This window comes from Lutjanus erythropterus, chromosome 19 (assembly GCF_056507025.1).
Source record: "Lutjanus erythropterus isolate fLutEry1 chromosome 19, fLutEry1.hap2, whole genome shotgun sequence".
NCBI lineage: Eukaryota > Metazoa > Chordata > Actinopteri > Lutjaniformes > Lutjanidae > Lutjanus > Lutjanus erythropterus.
Window position 1 is genome coordinate 34,658,744 of NC_139335.1, and position 19,586 is coordinate 34,678,329.

Consider the following 19,586-nt stretch of genomic DNA (forward strand, 5'->3'; position numbering starts at 1 on the left):
AGTGTGAGCAGTAGATCAAGGCACCCCAGCGGTGAGATCCGTCCATCGAGGCACTTTAGCAGTGGCTTTGGTTCAATGGGGAGCTCCAGCAGTCAAATCGATCCACCGAGGTTCCCCAGCAGTGACACCCGTCCACCGAGGTTCCCCAGCAGTGACACCTGTCCACCGAGGTTTCCCAGCAGTTACACCCGTCCACCGAGGTTCCCCAGCAGTGACGCCCGTCCACCGAGGCACCCCAGCAGTGACGCCCGTTCACCGAGGCACCCAGCAGTGACGCCCGTCCACCGAGGCACCCCAGCAGTGACGCCCGTCCACCGAGGCATCCCAGCAGTGACGCCCGTTCACCGAGGTTCAGTTCACCGAGGTACAGCAGCAGTGACGCCCGTTCACCGAGGTTCAGCAGCAGTGACGCCCGTTCACCGAGGTTCAGCAGCAGCAGGTCCAGCCATATTCAATGTAAGTCTCCACAGCTCAGGCTCTTCCAGAACTACCACAGGGGTAGCTGTGCAGCTGGATCGGAACCCGCCGATGCTGCTAACTGCGCTACATTTTTGCTATGAATATAAAGCAATGGGCAAATTTTTTTCTAACCACGAGTGTGGCCTCTACTATGTTCAAAATATCACAACACACAAGTTTTTGAAGATTGGGTCATCTATGCCTTTAAGTCAAAGTGGATTAACCAGTTTTTGTGCCGTTTCTAATTTGTCTTCCTTGCTTTTTCCCCCACCTCAGCCCTCCTGCAAAATATATTGGTAAAACAGGAAATGATGATGGACCAATTAAGGATCATCTTTAAGACCCTACAGTCTATGAAATCCTCTGATGAGAGAGAAATAGGCCTGGATCCAAATATTTTGCCTCTGAAAGATGCTGAGTCTCTAGACAACCTAGAAGAACAACTTGGAAGTAACCCTGACCTCCAGAAACAGTTGGTATGTTGGCACAATGACCACATTACCTAAAATGGATTTGGCTAGCTTTTATCTTCCACAAATGCCTTTTTCCTCCTCATAAAAACCCTTGATAATTTAAAGCAATGCAAATTAACATTGGAGGAAAAGGAGGGACCGACGTAAAAGAGTGTGTTTGGAGGGTGATGCAGGCCACATTAAAAAACCCCTTGGCCAAGAAAATCAACATGAGAGGTGTCAATGGGAAGATTGGCTTCAGGCACCTACGAATCAGGGATGTGGTGTTTGGTAAGTTGTAAGATGTCACATCAGAATGCCACTAAGACCTGGTCAGTGGAATTTGGTTAATGGAATTCATGTTTATATGTATGTTCTAGCTGCTGTGAGGTGCAACAGAATGACAAGTAATGCTACTGACCAGGAAATTGATGCCACGGTAAAGAGATGGCTAAACCTGGCCCCTGATAGAGACGGTGGGAGAAAAGAAAGAATGCAAAGGAAGAGCAACGCGTGACCTTCATGTTGAGCTTCGCTAATTGAGGTTGTTGTATTGTATTCATAAATAAATGTTATGCTACCATTGTTTGGGCATTTGGTCAGGGGTCCTGATAGGGAGCCACTAATTTAGGTTGTTGTATTTGTTTAGGAAGCTCGTCCTCCTGACGAGCTACCGACATGTTTTTCAGTGCTACCACTCTTACAGTATTCATAAATAAATGTTATACTACCATTGTGTTGGTCAGGGGCCCTGATAGGGAGCCACTAATTTGGGTTGTTGTATTTGTTTAGGAAGCTCGTCCTCCTGACGAGCTACCGACATGTTTTTCAGTGCTACCACTCTTACAGTATTCATAAATAAATGTTATACTACCATTGTGTTGGTCAGGGGCCCTGATAGGGAGCCACTAATTTGGGTTGTTGTATTTGTTTAGGAAGCTCGTCCTCCTGACGAGCTACCGACATGTTTTTCAGTGCTACCGCTCTTACAGTATTCATAAATAAATATGTAAATAAAATAAAAAAATAAATATATACTACCATTGTGTGGGCATTTTGTTTTCTTGGCCAAATATGGCAAGTGTTAAATAATTGGCTTGGTTACGGTTGAGTTAAGGCTGACATCTGGAACCAGTTCTGAAACCTGTCTGGTCCTACTTAGGGCCAGCTGTGGCCGACATCTTGGAAAAAACAAAAACTTATCTGGCCCAATACTGGGCCAGGACAGGGCCACATATGGCTATATAGGTGGCTGACATCTTGGAAAAAAACAAAAACTTATCTGGCCCAACACTGGGCCAGGACAGGGCCACATTTGGCTATATAGGTGGCTGAGACATGGCAAAATCATGGGCCATATGTGGCAACCAGATGTGGCCCACCCAAGTGCCGTAATTCATTGCGATATGTGGGCCGAGTGTGAGTGAGTTGTGTGGCCCACTACTGGGCCAGACTAATTTTGCTATGTGGGTTGATATTGTGAAAACACTTAAGAATAAAAAGTCCTCTGATTGTTTTGACATGTTATTAGTAAAAAGTATTACAGAATATATAGTGCAAGCATTTACATACACCTGTAACCTGTCTTTTCGAACTGGTATTTTTCCTTCAAAAATGAAAACAACAAAAGTTATTCCTATCTATAAAAGTGGAGAAAGACATCAATTTACCAATTACAGACCAATATCACTACTTCCGCAGTTCTCAAAAATTTTAGAAAAATTATTTGCTCGTAGACTTGACAAATTTATTGAAAAATACAATCTGTTTTTTTATCAGTTGTTCAACAGTGGTTTGACCCACGCCGAAATTTCCTGCACGTTGCAGCAGATGGGTATTCGACAATGCTCAGAAATGAGCGTCAGAAGATTCTGTGCTTGGCAAAATCTGAGGAGAAAAAGACATTTGTCAGACGCAGAGCTGGAGAGCGCGTTGCTTCGATCTATATATGAGGTAAGTTTTCATTCAGATTTCCACAGTGTATTGCAAATATTATATAGCAAACACTACCAGTAAATGTGTAATCTCGTGACAGATGGGACCATCATATGGCTGGAAGTTCATGACCGACTACCTGTCTACACTGGGGCTGCATGCAGGAGAAGGTCAGGTTGGAAGAACCCTAAGAGAGCTCCATCAGCCGTACCATGAATTCCGGCATCAGGTGATGCTTGTCCTTTAACAATAGAACTGCCAGCATTCAAATCCCCCCTTAAACGGCCACAGCAGTCACTGTCATTTTTGTAAATATATACATAGAAATTTGCTGTTATAAAAACATTTTCTGAAGGTGTACTAATTATTTCATTTTTTCCCCAGGGTGCTCGTAATTTAAACCCAACTCCCTACCATGCTGAATATATGGGTCATAAACTTCATTTAGACCAAAATGAAAGGCTTGGGATGTTTGGTGTCACTCGTGTTTTGGCTGTTGATGGCTACAGCAGCAAAATTGTTGCACATTCGACCATGCCGGTGAAAAATAACCTTGTGATTTATGAGGATGTATACAGGTGAATATATTCTCAACTACAGTTATTATTGTCATAACTTTTCTGTCCTGCATTATCTTTTAAATACATACTCTTACTGAATTAGTTCAGTTCATTGCAGTGACGTAACATTATTTTATTCCAGATCTGCAGTCATGAACCATGGCATGTGGGACCAAGTTCGGGTTGATCCCGGCAGGGAGTTTCACCTGAGTCTGTACATGCAGGAGAGGTTGTCAGGATACAGACACAACCTCAGCAGGCCACCATACCTCCAAACCACATCAACAAGGGTGAGGGTTGTGTAAAAGATCATACAAATTATTGGTGCTTCATGCACTGTCACCTCCAGTGTCTAACCCAGAAAAACATCAACAAATAATCCTTCATCCCCTATGCAATAACCACCCTGAACAATCAAAAATTAACACTGCTTTTAACAGACCTCCTGCTCCTCCTTTTTTACCATGACCTAAATGTTGTTTCTAACATTTGTGTTTTTCACATTTGTTTTTAGTGTTTTTTATACGAGCCACGATCAGAGATGAATTTCTGTCACTTGTGACAGACAATAAAGTAATCTTATCTTATAAGTCTTACACACTTAATTAATTGATGCAGATCGTAGACATGTACTGTATATACTGTATATAATCACCAATGTAGATCCATTCAGTATTGATTTACATTGCACTATTTGTTTAGATTACATCTTAACAGCTGACTTCTACATACTTTTTACTTTTCATGTTTTGTTTGGAGCTTTTCTGTGTTCATACTCTACATACTTTTGTATAATCTCATCTATCTCTTGACTTGATTTGTTAGCCTTACTGTCCATGTTATTATTAGGTAGTTTTACATCAAAAGTAATGTAAAAATTGAGTCAAACTCCTTGTATGTGTGGCACATACTTAAAATATTAAGATGATTCTGATTTTAGAAAACAACAAACAACAATAATGTATTGTTACATTTTCTGCTGTTGTATTTCCCTTTCACTGAAAAACATCATTTGGACTTTTGATCAACAGAACCTTCGAGTGGAGAGGGTGTGGCCAGAGGTGAACAATCGTGTAAATTATCCACTGAAACGGGCTCTGGTGCACCTGCTAGACCAAGAGGTTGTGAACATGGAGGACAACCTCACTAGATTCTGCATCTCAAACCTGACATGTCAAGTAAGCCAAATTGGACTTGACAGAGTGGTGGATTCATGGAATGCACACAAGATCCCAGGTATGCTTAATGATTATTTACAATTAAGAAATATTGATCATTTTTTCCACTCCCAGTCCATCCAACCTATTGCTTTGATTCCATGTCTTAGGTCGTGGAATACCCAATGAACTGGCAGCAGGTGGCTGCCTAGCTAAAGTCTCAGAGGAGCTGCTGCCATGTGCTTCTGTTGTGGCAAACATGTATGAGCAACACTTGGGCTCCTCACTGACTTGGGAGTCCGCTTTTGGAGCTGATCCATTTTCCTCAGAAGAGGGCAGATGTCATGCAGAGCAGAGCTTTGCAGAGAACTACCCTGACATATCTCTTCTTTTTAATCATGTGGTAAACAACGATGATAGTCCTTTCCAAGATGGTTTAATCTGCCTAATTAATGTGACTGCAGGATATGTCTGAAAAAGTTGTGCTTTCTCACAGCCTGTGGTGTTCTTGAGTAACTGAATATTGGTCTTTATTTCTACATTTTGAAAACCTGAGTGTAGTTATTGATTAATATGTTACAAAGCTGCCATGTCCCTAAGTTGTCAGATGAATAATTTAGCAAATAAAGTTGTATTTCTTTGAACCGTTTTATTTAACCTTTCTAGTCTTACACAGGCATAGAAAAATATTACAAAAGCGTTATATGTTTTATGTTGACTTTGAATTGGTCTGAAGTTGAGCTTGAGACTCAGCTGGAACATAAAAAGTGTAGCAACATAACCAAATCCTTACTGTATAAAATTTCCAATGTTTCTGGAAAACAGTAAGAACATATACAACATAAAATAGTGCAAATATGAGGTACTTTGGCTCTTACAACACTGAGAGATGATTTTGCCAAAATGAAATAACACTATGAAGATGCACAAACATTTTTAGAAGTCAAAAGTGCTAACCCCTAACCCTGCTTTGAATGTTTTCCTTTGAACTGTTTTATTTAACCTCTCTGGGTTTACAAAGGTGTAAAAAAAAATACTGCAAAAGGGTCCGTGTACCTTCCGTTCATTCTATTTCCAATTCTGAAACGCAAATCGGAAAACAAAAAAACAGGCATTTTTAGTTTTCCAATATATGTAGCAGATTTTAAAACAAACAAACAAGAGCTGTTATCCATTAAAATATCGCCATAAAATTGGATTTTGTGTTGTTTTCCTATTATAGATTTTTATATTCCCAGATAAACACGAAGAATCCAATCTATGCTAATCCAAAATACAAAAATGTGGGGATATCTGTATTATTACAAGGTGAACCGGAAGCAGTATTTTCGCTTTAACGCAAAAAATGCGGTGAACCGGAAGCAGTATTTTAGCTTTTTTTCCGCAAGTACGTCTTAAACACAGCAGATTGGGTTGGCAGGAGTCTAAAGACGGATGAGATGGCGTCACTCGAGCCCTACAAAAATGTAATTAGAGAAATGATTACACAGAATTTATCGTACGCCGACATTTCAACAAACTTCTCAGAACTAGGTGTGAAGGAAGGATGCTCAGCAATGAGTGTCAGGAGATTTTGTGCACGCCACAACATTTCCAGGAGGGGACATGTATCCGACTCACAATTAGAGGCTGCTATCAGCAGGGCAATAAATCAGGTAGGTTTTTTTGGTTTTCTTTGATTTACAGAGGTGGGTAGTTACGAGTTACATTTATTCAGTTACATTTACCTGATGAGGCTTTTGGATAAGTTGTACTTCTAAGATAGTTTTTCATCATCTCCATACTTTTTACTTTTACTTGAGTAGGTTTGTGAAGAAGACTGTACTCTTACTAGACTCCAATAGGCTACACTGAGCTGGTTACTTTCTTCTTTACCCATTAACTATCCTACGCATTATTATCCCCCCTGTGCATCAATTTAATGTTGTATTTTGACAGACAGAGGGACTTCCGCCATAAGCTCTACCACCTGACTGTGTTCCTCCAATCACATTTGGAAATGTGTGTTTCTTGTGCTGTAATTTGTTATTTTGTAAATATTTAATTTATTTTTATGTATTCTATTATTTTATTGATTGGAAGTACTCAAATTTACCTAAAGATTATGATTTTGTATTTTTGTCTGATTAAATGCATGTTTTCACAAATTAATCAGATGTTACTCAACAGTTGCTCAGTACTTGAGTAGTTTTTTTGTCAAGTACTTTTTTACTCTAACTCGCAACACCTACTAGATTCACATTTTTCTGAAGTAACGATACTCTTACTTGAGTAGAATTTTTGGCTTCTCTACCCACCTCTGTTGATTTATTTCTAGACTACATATATTTTATTAGATATAAATTCATGAAGACTAGGTCAAATGTCACAGCTTACTTATGTTGATTCATCAGACAGGGTCAACATATGGTCGAAAGATGATGACCGGGTACCTGTCTGCAATGGGAGTGGTTGCTGGTGAACGCCGGGTGGGGAAGATTTTGAGAACAACTCATTGTCCCTATCACGAAATGCGCAAACGTGTAAGTATCTTTTGCAAGCCTTTAATGTTGTGGTATATGGTGTCATGTATTTTACTAGCTAACTTTTACTTACTTTTCCCCCAAAGGGCGCACGTAACCTTAACCCCGTCCCCTACAGAACTGCGTACATGGGACACAAAATCCACATCGACCAGAACGAAAAACTGGTCATGTTCGGAGTGACACACATTCTAGCAGTAGATGGGTACAGCAGTAAGGCCGTTGCCCACACAACCATGCCTGTCAAGAATAACCTCAGGATATATGAAGAAGTTTACAGGTTAGTCCTTCTCAACTTTTTTTTTGCTTCAAAACCCCCTTTCTCTGATTTCAGAATCCAGGCAGGTATAATTTTTTGTGAAAAACTCCATGGAAAAGTTGGTCTTTATACATACATACTTTTTTTTTAATATTACTTTGTATGTAATATAAAGACTAACTTTTCTCACACTTTACTTTTCTGTGAGTTTTTCTGACTTCCTTTGTGACATTTTTTCAATTCTTTTGACATTTTATAAAACTGTTTTGTGACTTTTTAGGTATGGATTCTACTGTTTTTTTGTCTTTTTTATTTGTGATAGGCATACTGACTCATTGTTTCTCAAATGGGGGTCTGTGTTCCCCAAGGGGTACTCTGAGGTGCAACAGGGGGTACATTTTGGATTGACTGAAAGCACTGTATTTTTCAGGATTCATTTTATTATTTAACAACGTGCTTTCGGTCAATCCAAAAACCTGAAAGTAAAACTAAGGTTTTGGCTCTCTTGTCTGTGTGCATAATTATTAGGCGACTATAAGATTGTAGAGCTATTATGCAACTGAATGAAATACAAAAATGTTCCCTTCTCACCTGTTTGCATTCTTCTGCTAAAGTGGGAATAATAAACAAACAACTCAAATTTCTGAAAGTAAAAAAATATATATCTGTGACCAGTATAGCCACCATTCTTTTCAATAAATCACAAAAACAGTGCACTAGTAGATTGCAATATTGTTGGTCTATCGTACAGTGCAGACTCAACATTTGATTGAGTCATGTTTCACTATTTTACAGATCAGCAGTTCTTGAATATGGGATGTGGGACCAGGTCAGGGTGGACCATGGCCGTGAATTTTACTTGTCCCTCTACATGCAGGAGATGCTGTCTAACCACAGACACAACTTGCAAAGGCAACCATATCGCCAAACTCAGTCAACAAAGGTGAGGTAACAGTCTCCTTAATGCCAAAAATGAGACTAAGCTTTAGAGATGTTACTCAGTTTTTTATGTACTGGTACTGGACACCAAAATAACAAACTTTTGCTGCACTAATCCTCAATTCAAACACATGGGGCCAAAACCTCAAACCTTAGTTAGCCATATAAACAAACGCCCACCTAAACAATGATTGCATTGTTTACATTCATGCTCCATCTAGAGAAACCGTTGCACAGGTAAACACAGCAGACTACGCAGGGAAGAGCAATAGAGCCAAATGGATGAGTGGTTTTGTGGCAATTCTCTACATGGAGTGTGAATGTACACCAATACCGCATTGTTTAGGTGGGCTGAATTATCACTTTAACCAGATGCACCCTTGAGTGAGGGGTGCTTGTAGGTACCCATACACATCAATGGTCCTGCTCCTTGGACTCCTAATCAAACCTCTTCAATACCGTCTATAAACTTTTTACATCTGATATAATCCTGTTTCCTCTCACCATCTTAATTTTGCAGACTAAATTGAGTCTACCCTTTTCTTGTCTACAGAATCATACGGTGGAGCGATTGTGGGTCGAGATAAATAACAGGGTAAATTACCCAGTGAAGAAGGCCCTCATACAGCTGCAGGATCAGGAAGTCCTCAACATGGATGACAACGTGACAAGATACTGTACATCTAACCTTACTGCTGAGCTGTGCAAGATTGGCATAACAAGAGCTGTACATGCATGGAATGCACACAGAATTCCAGGTGAGTTAAATAAAAAACAAAACATGTATCACACAATCCAGTCCTTTTTTGTGAACTTTTAATTTAAATTTGGCATTGAATTTTACTAATGAAATTTTGTGACCTATGCTTTGCTTCACAGGCAAAGGAACACCCAATCGCCTGGCAGCAGGAGGATGTCCAAAGAAACTGGGAGAGGAGTTGTTGCCACATGCCTCCCAAGCAGCAGACATGTACGAGCAGAATGTTGGCTCTTCACTAACTAGAGTCTCCTGCTTTGGAACGGACCCCTTCTCAACTGAGGAGGACAAAGTATCAGCAGAACAACTTTTTGCTGAAGAATACCCTGATATTTCAGTTTTATTAGATAACGTGGTAAACTATAACTTTGTACCTTTTCAAGATGCATTGCTGTATCTCATAAACATAACGCAGCAATATGCATGAACATGTCAAATAAAGGCAAGTTGGTTCTGGATATACTGTATATTTTGTTACTGTCCCTTCACAAAAATCGAACACTTACTAAAATTGCTACAATAGCAGTGTTAAACATTACACAATATTGGTCTGAAGTGCAACATGAAGTACAAAAAATGTATAAAAATAAAACTATTATGTATCTACAGCTGTTGAACAAGTGCAAAATTCCAACTGGCTATTAGCCAGCTGTAACAGAGGTAATCAAGCTTAAATCGTTGAATGTGATACAATCACACTTAAAGGATTAATCCATCTTAATTACACCAGCCAATGAGGAGAGAAGATGGTCAAGACTGGTCAGCTTGTGAGCATTGACAGAGAACTCATCTGCCCTGCATTTGAGGCACTGGTTGGATGTCAGCATCCACTGGTCAACGCAGTTTTTGCAGCCAACAAAGCTTTTGCAGCATACGGCAATCACAGGCTCTTCCATTAGCCCTGTTTGATGGAGAAAAAAAAAGCACAACACATATGCAATATTACAGTTCGGTATATTATCTTGTCTTTACTTAAAGGAACAGTTCACCCAAAATGAACATTCTGTCATCATCTACTCACCCTCATGTCAGTTAAACCACAGGTTCAGTTTGTCCATATAACACACAAGGAGGTTGCAGCACTACTGGAGAGGAAGTGGGTCTCCACTGACTTCAACACAGTGCATATAAAGTCAATGGAGACCCACTTGCTACTTGTGTTTTAACTGACACGAGGGTGAAAAGATGACAGAATTTTCATTTTTGGGTGAACTGTTCCTTTGATATACATATTACATATGTTTAAAAGCTTGGCAAGAGACAGTTTCATTACAACATGGAAAAGCAATAATTAACGTTTGATTCACTTGGACACTCCATTAGATCCTGCTTAAAAGGTAGATTTTAATATAGATCAAAAAACAAAATATCTAACAGACCTTTGCATACAATACAACCAAAGGCATCCTTTATGTGTGTTATCATGGTGTTGGTCAAAAACAGCATGGCACCCCTGCTGTCGTTGGCATGTGTTGACAGGTCCTTCATGACTTGGGTGACCTCACTCAGTCCTTGAGCAGCCAAGATCACTTCTTCTATTTTATCATGGACCCCCTGATGACCTGTGGAGTCCATGTCTTTATGACTACAGGGAGGGTTAAAAACAACAACAAATATTATACAATATTCATCAGTTCTGTTCAGATAACTTTTTTCCTAAGAGATGTTATTTAAAACAAAATAAAAGACAAATATTGACAGGCAGTAACTAAAATGTTTACCTCAGTTTCTTTCCCTTTGCTCCTTGCTGGAACTCACTGAAGATCTGCTCTGGGACAGCAAGAAACTTTTTTGCATTTTGCTTCCAATACTTGTATCCTAGCAAGAGAGGAAGACAACTCATGTAACAGATACAATGTAAACACATTTACAGCTAAACAGAATACTTTGTGGGTAAAAAAAATTAAGAGACAAAGAGAGCACAGTATTGAAGTAGATGGGGCATGTAGTTTAACAAACAAAGCATATTTATTTATTATTATGCAACTATTCATTTTTTCAGTTAGTACCTCTTGTCCCTTCAGAGTGCACAATCTCATTTCCCTGGGCATCATTCAGGATGAGAGGGTCATCACTCTGCAGGGCATCATGTATTTTTGCAAGGATACCTGTGGTTGTGGCTTCAAACTCAAACAGTCTGAGTACAACCATACGGGCAGGCTTCAGTTTCCCCTGGCTGAGCTCAGCAATGAAAACAGACCTAGAAAGATTGTTGTGGGAGTGGTTTGCATCAAGTCAAATCAATTAATTCCATCTCAAACACATAGCCTACATTACAATTGATCCAATTACAATTGATTCAAGTTTTAAAATGATCTTGGTTACAAAGGATCTTAAGAATTACAAAAACAAATACAATCATGTGGATTTATTCATATGTAGCTAGCCTTGGACCAAGACGTTCATGAAAGCAACACCCCTTTTTAAATATTTAAATAATTTTAAATAATGTACATTTTGATATTTAAATAATTTAATATTTTTTTAATAATTTGACTAGCAAATAACTTGCTAATCAGTGGTAGGGGGGCTCTGAACTGATGGGACTGGGGGTACCTTTGGAAGGTGTTACTCATGCTTGCTCGAGGGGGAGTGGGAGCAATGGCCTGAGCAGGTGATCCCAGAGCAGCAGTGGGCTGTGCTGGACGGTGGAACTGGAAACGGTTCTGGCCTGACAATGGAGGAGTCTGCTCGGCGACTGGTAGAGCAATATCATCCCCATGAACCTCATAGTGGCCTCGAGGTCTAAGGTCCAAGCAGCTGAAATGTCCAGACAATCCCGGGAATATCGCCACATTGTCATCATCGGTTATGTACAGGCTAGGAGCATATACCTTTGAAAGAAAACGTGTAGGGACCTTAATCAGACGGCTATTCTGTGCTAGCATCCTTTGATCTTAGCATGTTCTCCAAACAAACGAAAAAAGTGTTACTTACCTGGAAAATTCTGGCAATTTTATCTCCCATCATGTCGTCCTCCCTAAGCGTTAGCCTCTTGTTTCCTTTAAAAAGGATATAACTGGTTGAGTCCATTATTTGCGAACGAGGAATTGTTGCTCGACACCAACTTGAAGTGAAAAACACCGGACTAGCACCGCGACCTCCCTGACACACGGACCAATCCGCGCGTATGCTATATTTATTTATTTCCGGGCCATGGACTGAAAAGCATAAAAATTGAAAATTGAAATTCGAAAAAGAGAAATTTAAGGCATTTCAACGAACACTAAAATTTGAGTAAGAAATGCAATAGTTTTTTTTTAAAAAAAAAGGGTCATTAAATAGTTGTCCGATTTTTGTTTCAGAAATGGTAATAGAAAAAATGGCCCTAAATTTGTTTTTTGATTTGCCTTTCAGAATTGGAAATAGAATGAACGGAAGGTACACGGACCCAAAAGCCATATGTTTTATGTTGACTTTGAATTAGTTCAAAGTTGAGCTTGAGACTCAACTGGAACACAAACAACAGCATAGCAATGTAACTGAGTCTTAATTTCCAATATTTCCATTTGGAAAACAGTATGAAAAAATACAACATAAAATAGTGCAAATATGTGGTACTTTGGCTCTTACAACACTGAAAGATGATTTTCCCAAAATAAAATAACACTATAAAGATGCACAGACATTTTTAAAAGTCAAAAGTGCATGCAAAAAACATTATTCAAGTGGAAAAAAACTGAACAATGAAGAACACCATGAGCACAACTACATACTGTACAGTTTTACTAGCTCAGTATGTCTTCCAGTGCAGCAAATGCATCGGACAGTCCGGTGAGTTTTTGTATGTTGAGGTCAAACTCATCCGCTCGACATTTTGGGCAAATTGTAGAATTTTGCTGCCATTGTTTGATGCAGATCCTGCAGCCAACAATGCTATGGCAACACGATGAAACCATGGGCTCAACCACTGGACCTGCAAATGTGATTCAGAAAACAATTGTAAAAAAATAAATAAATAGAAATACAGCAATTGCATAAGTGGTTACATTATCATTGGCGTCTGGGTCTATTTTCTTCATGGACATGGGTAGTTGAGTTGCACTGACATCCTGTGGTATGCTTCTTATGTGGTTTCTGTATCGCTCTGTCTGCATGTTTACTGAATAGGGTTTCACTGGCCTCCCCGCAGGTGCTGTTTGTGGGTACACCTGAGCTGGCCGGCGTTGGCGTTAGCGTCTCTCAATGTGTTTGTACGGTGCACCTGTAGGCCGACAAGTGTGGCGTGCTATTGTACCCAGCTATCCCATGTAGACTTGCAGCTTGAAGGTATGTCTTTGTTATATGTATATTAGTTATAGTTTATATAGGACAAGTACTGATGCGTACTCTTTGTAATAGGAACGGGGTAACCTTATTTTTTTACTTATTTTTATCTCCGTGCTAAACCACTGCCTAAAAGCTTTGTGTTGCTGGGTGTTGTGCTGGTAGCAGGCTGGTTGGGTGGCTAGGCCTGGCTGGTGGTGGGTGATTGGGTGGAGGGTTCACCTTCTCCTCCATTCCTTTCTCCTTGCATGTACTGCTGCCTCAAATCTTTGTGCCATTTTTTAAATAGTGAATGTGAGTATTGGTCTTTATACTTCATGCCATTTTGATCTGTTGTGTTAACTTTGTGTGCCTCTGTCTTGCAGTGTGAGAGGGAGCAGTTGTCTGACACACTGGCGGTGATGGTGAAGCACCCTGACCCTCCCCCTCACTTACCCCAACCTGTGGTTTGGCACCCTTCCTTGCCTGCACTGGTAATGCACCCCCTGCAACTATTTTAGAGTTTTAGAGTTTAGTGTTGTAATAAAGAAATGTATATGTTTTAAATAACAGTCTCCTCCTTTTTAACAGGGACCCAATACAACAAGTAATTGCCTTTGATTTTTAATAAATTATTCCAGATTGAACTTGAAACACACGTCTCTGCTCCTCATTTTCATCTAAGAACTGATGTCTGAACCTGTTGAGTGTATATTATCTGGGTGAAATTCCCAGAGTGGTGTTGTCGGGTCCATGTGGTCTGGGGTTTGGGTCAGACGCCCCCTCTCCCCAGTCACACAATCATTGTAACCAGTTGTTAAGTCCTGGTGCCTGTGTCATATTTCACCTCAGTCTCCTCTTTTTGCTTCCTTGTAACTGCCGTAAATCTCCTCCCTTCACAGCACAAACTTTCCTTGCATTTTGCTTCCAAAACGCTGATCCTGAAAAGAAAATAGTTTATTTAGTAATACATAAAGTATACAATTTTCAGAAAAAAGGGTAGTTTTGTTAAAAGCAGAGGGTTATAAATATTCATTTTTATTTATTAATTTACCTCTGGTTCCCTCTGTGTCCAAGATTTGGTTTCCCTAACCATCAGTAAGGATGACCAAGTCCTCTTGTTCAAGGGCATCATACTTGTGATGCCCATGACAGAAGCCTCAAATTCCAAGAATCGAACTGTCAGGGTTTGGCTTGTTTCCAGTCTGCCATCCACAAGATCAGCAATGAAGATGGTCCTGAATATGATAATAATTTGGAAATTCATTGTACATTCTTGTAATACAGACAAAACATATAAAATTCACAGCAATTATGACTGATAGATAGATAGATAGATAGATAGATAGATAGATAGATAGATAGATAGATAGATAGATAGATAGATAGACTCTCATATTAGCCTGATGCTCATATCTGATGTGTTAAAGTATTTGGTCACCTTTGGAATGTCTTAACCATGGGTGCTCTTGGAGAGGGCCTTGCAGTTGAAGCTGAGCCATGAGCTGAGCCCACAGCAGCACTGGCTGGTTGGCGGAAGGAGAAGCGGGTAGGGAATTGTCCAGGCACACTGGCTGGCTTCCCCATATCATCACTCTCTCCATGCACTTCATAATGTCCCCTTAGTGTAAGGTCAACAGTTCTGAATTGACCCTAATTTCCAGGGAATATGACCACATTGTTATCATCTGTGATGTAGAGACTGGGGTTATGAACCTTTGAAAAAGTGGAGCAAGAGGTTTATGAAAAATGTGGGACCTGAAATCTGAGTTGTGTATAATTTATGTATGTTTATTCTGGGCTTCTTCTCATTCCACAAAAACTCTCTAATTAAAACCTTACTCCACCCGATCAAAAGCCTTCTCTGGATCTAGGGAGAAAGCAGCTATCAGAGTGTCATCCTCCTTGCTTAAGTACATCAAATGCAGCAATTGTTTGACGTTATCAGAGGATGACCTTCCTCGAATAAATCCAACCTGATCTGGGCAGTGGTGGACAAAGTATTCAAACCCAGTGCTTGAGTCAAAGTATCAATACTCCTGGTCAAATATTACTCAACTACAAGTGAAAGTTGCTCAGTCAAAATTTTACTTGAGTTAAAGTACTAGAGTTCTTGCTTTTAAAAATACTTAAGTATTCAAAAGTACGTTTTTGAAAATACTTAAGTATTTGTAGTTAAAAAGTACAAATTACAAAGTACATTTTCTAATAATACATGCTGTATTGTTTTCACGATGCATTTACAGAAGAAGAATTAGATTGAAGCCAACTGTAAGAAGTTCTCCAAGTCTGTTAAATAACTGAGATTTCTTTCTGTCTTCAGAGGCAGTATATACATGAATTATGTGGTATTTTTCACCCAATAAAAACAATCCAACTTTAAAGCTACCTGGAATAATGAATAATTACAATAACATCTTGAGATTTAATTTTGTCTTTCTCCTGTCGTCACCATTATTGCTTTTTGTTTGAATGAAAGAGGGAGAGTTTGCTTGTGCTTGTTACAGAGCGCCTGGAGGATGAATTTCCACTTTTACATCAGTCCCATGGAGCTACTGTGATTGGTTTCCTTTTGTGAGGAACACAGCATGTGACCAACTGCATTTTAGAAAAGAAAAAAACACCAACAGCTGACTTTAAAGCTTAGTCGCAAAGTAACAACAACTTTCCTAGAAATGTAATGGAGTCAAAAGTACAATATTTTCTTTGAAATATAGTGGAGTGATAGTAATAAGTTTAAAAAAAAAACAAATACTCAAGTAAAATACACTACACTACAAAAATGTAGTTAAGTACAGTACTCAGTAAATATACTTCACTACTGTCCACCACTGGATCTGGGTGTACAATATTGGGCATAATATCCTCTAGGTACATAGCCAATATTTTAGCCAGTATTTTGTAGTCCACACCTGCCAAGCTAATAGGTCTATGGCTGGTTGGGTCAAGTGGATCCTTTCCTTTTTTTTAGGATCACTGAGATTACTGCTTGATTGAATGTTTTAGGTAGCTGAATTATTTTCATTGGAAAGTTACCTCTGTCCTGCTGTGTAACAGCACACAAGGAGATGGAACTGAAAGCAGCATATCTGATCATTAAACCAACATTTAAATGATGTTGGGTAGCACCAGCTTTCAAGGTGATTTCTTTATTTGTGGTGTATTGTCTAACAATTTACTTTAATGATAAGAGAGATTGCTTTCAGTATTTTAACACTGCAGTAATGTTTCCATGTGAGCTGTTAGAGTAGTCATCCTCCCGTACCTCAGATTGTATAAAAAGCAAACACAAAGTTTGGATCTGCTGTTAATCAGAATGTTATTTTTTCTGGCTTGGCCTGCCTGACACATGGGTTAACTGTAGTGCCTTAATCACAGTGGCTCATTTCAGCATCTCTGTTCGCTTCTCCAACCTGCCGAATCCGTGATTAAATAGCAGTGTGCAAGATCAAATTCCTGTAATTAAGTGTAACTGACAATTTCACATTCACACAGGAAATTTCTGTGCCACTGACGTTGTACTGTCATGTTATATTTCAAGTGTTTTCCTCACATCCTCACAAGTGGTACGTTCCACTGATTAATGAAGACCTATGGCTTTGTTTTCAGGCGTATGTTTCCATTCAATTAACAAAGCTGCCCAAGTTAATATTACGCTTCAACAGACAAGATGCATTGTTTTCCCTTAACTTTGCAATGAGCACACTGATCTGGAGTCTGCTCTACTCACCCAGCAACCATAGTCAGGCAGTGCTGAAAATCTTTTAAAGTAAGAAATAGCCAATCCATACAGACAACCATGGTTAAGCTAACGACCCTAAAAAATGCTAGCAGCTAGCTAGGAAATGAAGCTCCAGACTCCAGAGGTATGTGTCAAAACATTAAAAAAAAGTATTTAAAGCTGTAGATAATATCCACAAGGTGTCAGTATGTCCTTTAAATTGATGTTACCTGGTAGCCATCACTGCTGTGAAGAAATGATAAATATACACCTATCATGCAGTCTTTACTTATGCAAGTTTTACTTTGTTGAGGCACTGCCTACCCTGACCACACATCACTGAGAGATAGTACACTGTAAATTATTTGGCACTTGCCAAGATTTAAAATCTTATTTGGCTTGTTTTAAAAGTTATTTACTTATTTATTGTCCTTGGTTTTACAATATAATCTTAAATTGAGCATGAATATATTTTTATTGTCTCCGTTAGTCTGGGAATCTTAAAACTGAGCGAATAACTGTTAAACTAAATTACTTCTTTCACCAGAACTATCTTTCACCAAATTTGTTTCAAGATTCAGTAACATGTGAAGTTGCTTTAATTAAGAATTACACATAAGGTATCTGTTAAATACAAATAATTAGAATGGCTATGACTTCAAACATGTCCAAACAACATAAAAGGGAAAGCATACCACCTTACCCACAACTCATGATACAATTACACATTTTTAGTAGTTGCAACAAGCCTTATCTGATGTTTACAATCAGATCCTACTGGGATGCTTAAAGAATTGAATTAACTGTATGTATTCCATGTCCTCTTTGTAATTTTTGGTATCTGTTTTTCACATGAACTATGATATTTTATTTACTGTACTATGTTGGCGACTGACAAGCAGGTAGAAATGTATTTTCAGAATCAGTTGTTAGCTGCATTGCTAGCATTAAATTGATGTGGCACAACAGATACAAATCAGCTACTGACAGAAACTTTTTTTTTGCTGATGACCAATGTTCATCAACAGGGCTGATATCAGCAGATACCTATGTTCAACCATTACACATGTACATCCCTAATCCTCAGGCTGATTTCTGTGAGCAATGATATATACATTATATACAAAGGCTATATTTTATTAACACAAACACACTTTCTCTAAAATTAACAGAAAAACATGAAGTGTAATCAATGAGCTTGTGTACTAATTCTGTAGCCTGTGCAAGAGTGGGCACTGCCACTTCATAAGCCAGCAAGTCTTGATTCAAATTCAAAGTTTCATAGCACTGGTACTCAAAAGCAACAAAAGAGAAATCAATCAAAATTAAAGCTGCAAGCGTTGAATGGGCCCTCGCACCCCTGCGTCACTCGGGGGGCCAGCAGCCGTGGCCAAGTGAACCAGATCATTGGTAACCAAGTAATTTTTTTGCCCAAACTTATCCAAATTGTGATATACAAAAATGGAGGTAATACCAATACTGCAGTCTGAAAATAAGTCATCAGTGATCTTTAATGGGAGTTCCAACCTGTCTGATCTTATCTTTAAACCATACTTCTAGGATTACATATAGCCTGTCTCTTCTGTGTATAAGAAAACATTTCATTCAGTATTATATGTCCTATATGTCTTTGGAAAAAATTAATATACAGCACAGAATAAAAAGTCACAAATTAAATGTTCCATTTTATATGTTAGACTGGGTAACAGTAGTCAGTAATATTGTATTATTTGTTAAGATGAATATGTTATAAAATAATGTTATTTGACACTAATTTTTTGGTTTTAATTTTTTTGTCTTTAATTACTAACTTGCTGCTACTTTTTAATATATTAAATAACTTCAAGTGTTGTCATTTACAATTAAGTCATCTTTTAAAAAATAAATATCCTTGTTCATATAAACGCATAATGACATTTATTTTGACAACTTCCGCTAAAGAAAGTGTATCCGGTATGTCCTAGCTTGCGCCAGACTTGCATGCAACTGTTGTCCCACCCCCTTCGTTACAGCGTTCCTGATTGGTTGAATTGAATTTTGATTGGCGTGCAGGTGAAGCTATAAACACAGGCCTCCAATTTCAAGGACTTGTCTTTTGCTTCGATTTCGATGTGCGAAGGCTTACTTGAGGTGATTGAGAGGAGATTTTGCAAGCGATTGAGAGATTCAGCGCGATCTGGAGAGCTTTTTACAGTTTTTTCTTTACAGGTTTCCAGGGCCTTTCTATGGATTATTCTGCGGACTTGTCGCGGATGCACCGTAAGTAATTTTCACACAATTGAGGTACATCTTAGAGCCGGCTCTTTGAAGCGAACGACGGGAACCGGCTCTTGATTGGGAGCCGATTTGTTTTTTTCTCCTCTGTTTTTTCTGTTAAAGTCGCACATGATTGGTGGTGTGTGTGTGTGTGTGTCCACACTGAGTAGAAGGGGGAGGGGAGGGGTTATAGACACACAACACAGTGAGCACATGAACAAGTGGGAGGGAGACGAGAGAGAACGTGCTACAGACAGAGACAACATGCTTGAAAGGTAAGAAAATACACTCGTTTGAGATGAACTGCGTCTCACCTGGAAAGTA

The 19,586-nt window shown here is 39.1% G+C and overlaps 3 protein-coding genes and 1 pseudogene across 3 annotated transcripts; 2 read left to right on the forward strand and 2 right to left on the reverse strand.

The window, feature by feature from the left end:
- Positions 1-2,973: 2,973 nt before the first annotated feature.
- LOC146310348 (uncharacterized) lies at positions 2,974-5,038 on the forward strand. The gene is made up of 5 exons (XM_084745253.1): positions 2,974-3,075; positions 3,231-3,424; positions 3,549-3,696; positions 4,438-4,642; positions 4,734-5,038. Exons 1-5 carry the CDS (start codon positions 2,974-2,976, stop codon positions 5,036-5,038), a joined length of 954 nt encoding a protein of 317 aa, XP_084601379.1.
- A 964-nt stretch (positions 5,039-6,002) lies between these two features.
- On the forward strand, positions 6,003-9,527 carry LOC146310349 (uncharacterized). Its single transcript, XM_084745288.1, has 6 exons — positions 6,003-6,218; positions 6,957-7,085; positions 7,172-7,365; positions 8,140-8,287; positions 8,837-9,041; positions 9,163-9,527. Exons 1-6 carry the CDS (start codon positions 6,003-6,005, stop codon positions 9,465-9,467), a joined length of 1,197 nt encoding a protein of 398 aa, XP_084601414.1. The 3' UTR covers positions 9,468-9,527.
- Positions 9,528-9,747: 220 nt separating this feature from the next.
- LOC146310350 (uncharacterized) lies at positions 9,748-12,161 on the reverse strand. The gene is made up of 6 exons (XM_084745080.1): positions 11,978-12,161; positions 11,597-11,874; positions 11,050-11,240; positions 10,762-10,858; positions 10,420-10,625; positions 9,748-9,941 (listed from the first exon to the last, which is right to left on the reverse strand). The coding sequence occupies exons 1-6, from the start codon at positions 12,071-12,073 to the stop codon at positions 9,748-9,750; spliced, it is 1,062 nt and encodes a 353-aa protein (XP_084601206.1). The 5' UTR covers positions 12,074-12,161.
- Positions 12,162-14,128: 1,967 nt separating this feature from the next.
- On the reverse strand, positions 14,129-15,204 carry LOC146310351 (uncharacterized; annotated as a pseudogene).
- Between the last annotated feature and the right edge of the window lie 4,382 nt (positions 15,205-19,586).

What these genes read in the sequence shown, in the direction of transcription:
- LOC146310348 (XM_084745253.1), top strand. Translation starts at nt 2,974, where the DNA reads ATGACCGACTACCTGTCTACACTGGGGCTGCATGCAGGAGAAGGTCAG. An exon ending in ACCATGAATTCCGGCATCAG is followed by an intron (nt 3,076 to 3,230) that starts GTGATGCTTGTC and finishes TTTTTTCCCCAG; the next exon opens with GGTGCTCGTAATTTAAACCC. An exon ending in TCCAAACCACATCAACAAGG is followed by an intron (nt 3,697 to 4,437) that starts GTGAGGGTTGTG and finishes TTTGATCAACAG; the next exon opens with AACCTTCGAGTGGAGAGGGT.
- LOC146310350 (XM_084745080.1), bottom strand. Translation starts at nt 12,073, where the DNA reads ATGGACTCAACCAGTTATATCCTTTTTAAAGGAAACAAGAGGCTAACG. An exon ending in GCAAAGGGAAAGAAACTGAG is followed by an intron (nt 10,626 to 10,761) that starts GTAAACATTTTA and finishes CCCTCCCTGTAG; the next exon opens with TCATAAAGACATGGACTCCA. An exon ending in TGGTTGTATTGTATGCAAAG is followed by an intron (nt 9,942 to 10,419) that starts GTCTGTTAGATA and finishes TCCATCAAACAG; the next exon opens with GGCTAATGGAAGAGCCTGTG.
- LOC146310349 (XM_084745288.1), top strand. Translation starts at nt 6,003, where the DNA reads ATGGCGTCACTCGAGCCCTACAAAAATGTAATTAGAGAAATGATTACA. An exon ending in TCAGCAGGGCAATAAATCAG is followed by an intron (nt 6,219 to 6,956) that starts GTAGGTTTTTTT and finishes TTGATTCATCAG; the next exon opens with ACAGGGTCAACATATGGTCG. An exon ending in ATATATGAAGAAGTTTACAG is followed by an intron (nt 7,366 to 8,139) that starts GTTAGTCCTTCT and finishes ACTATTTTACAG; the next exon opens with ATCAGCAGTTCTTGAATATG.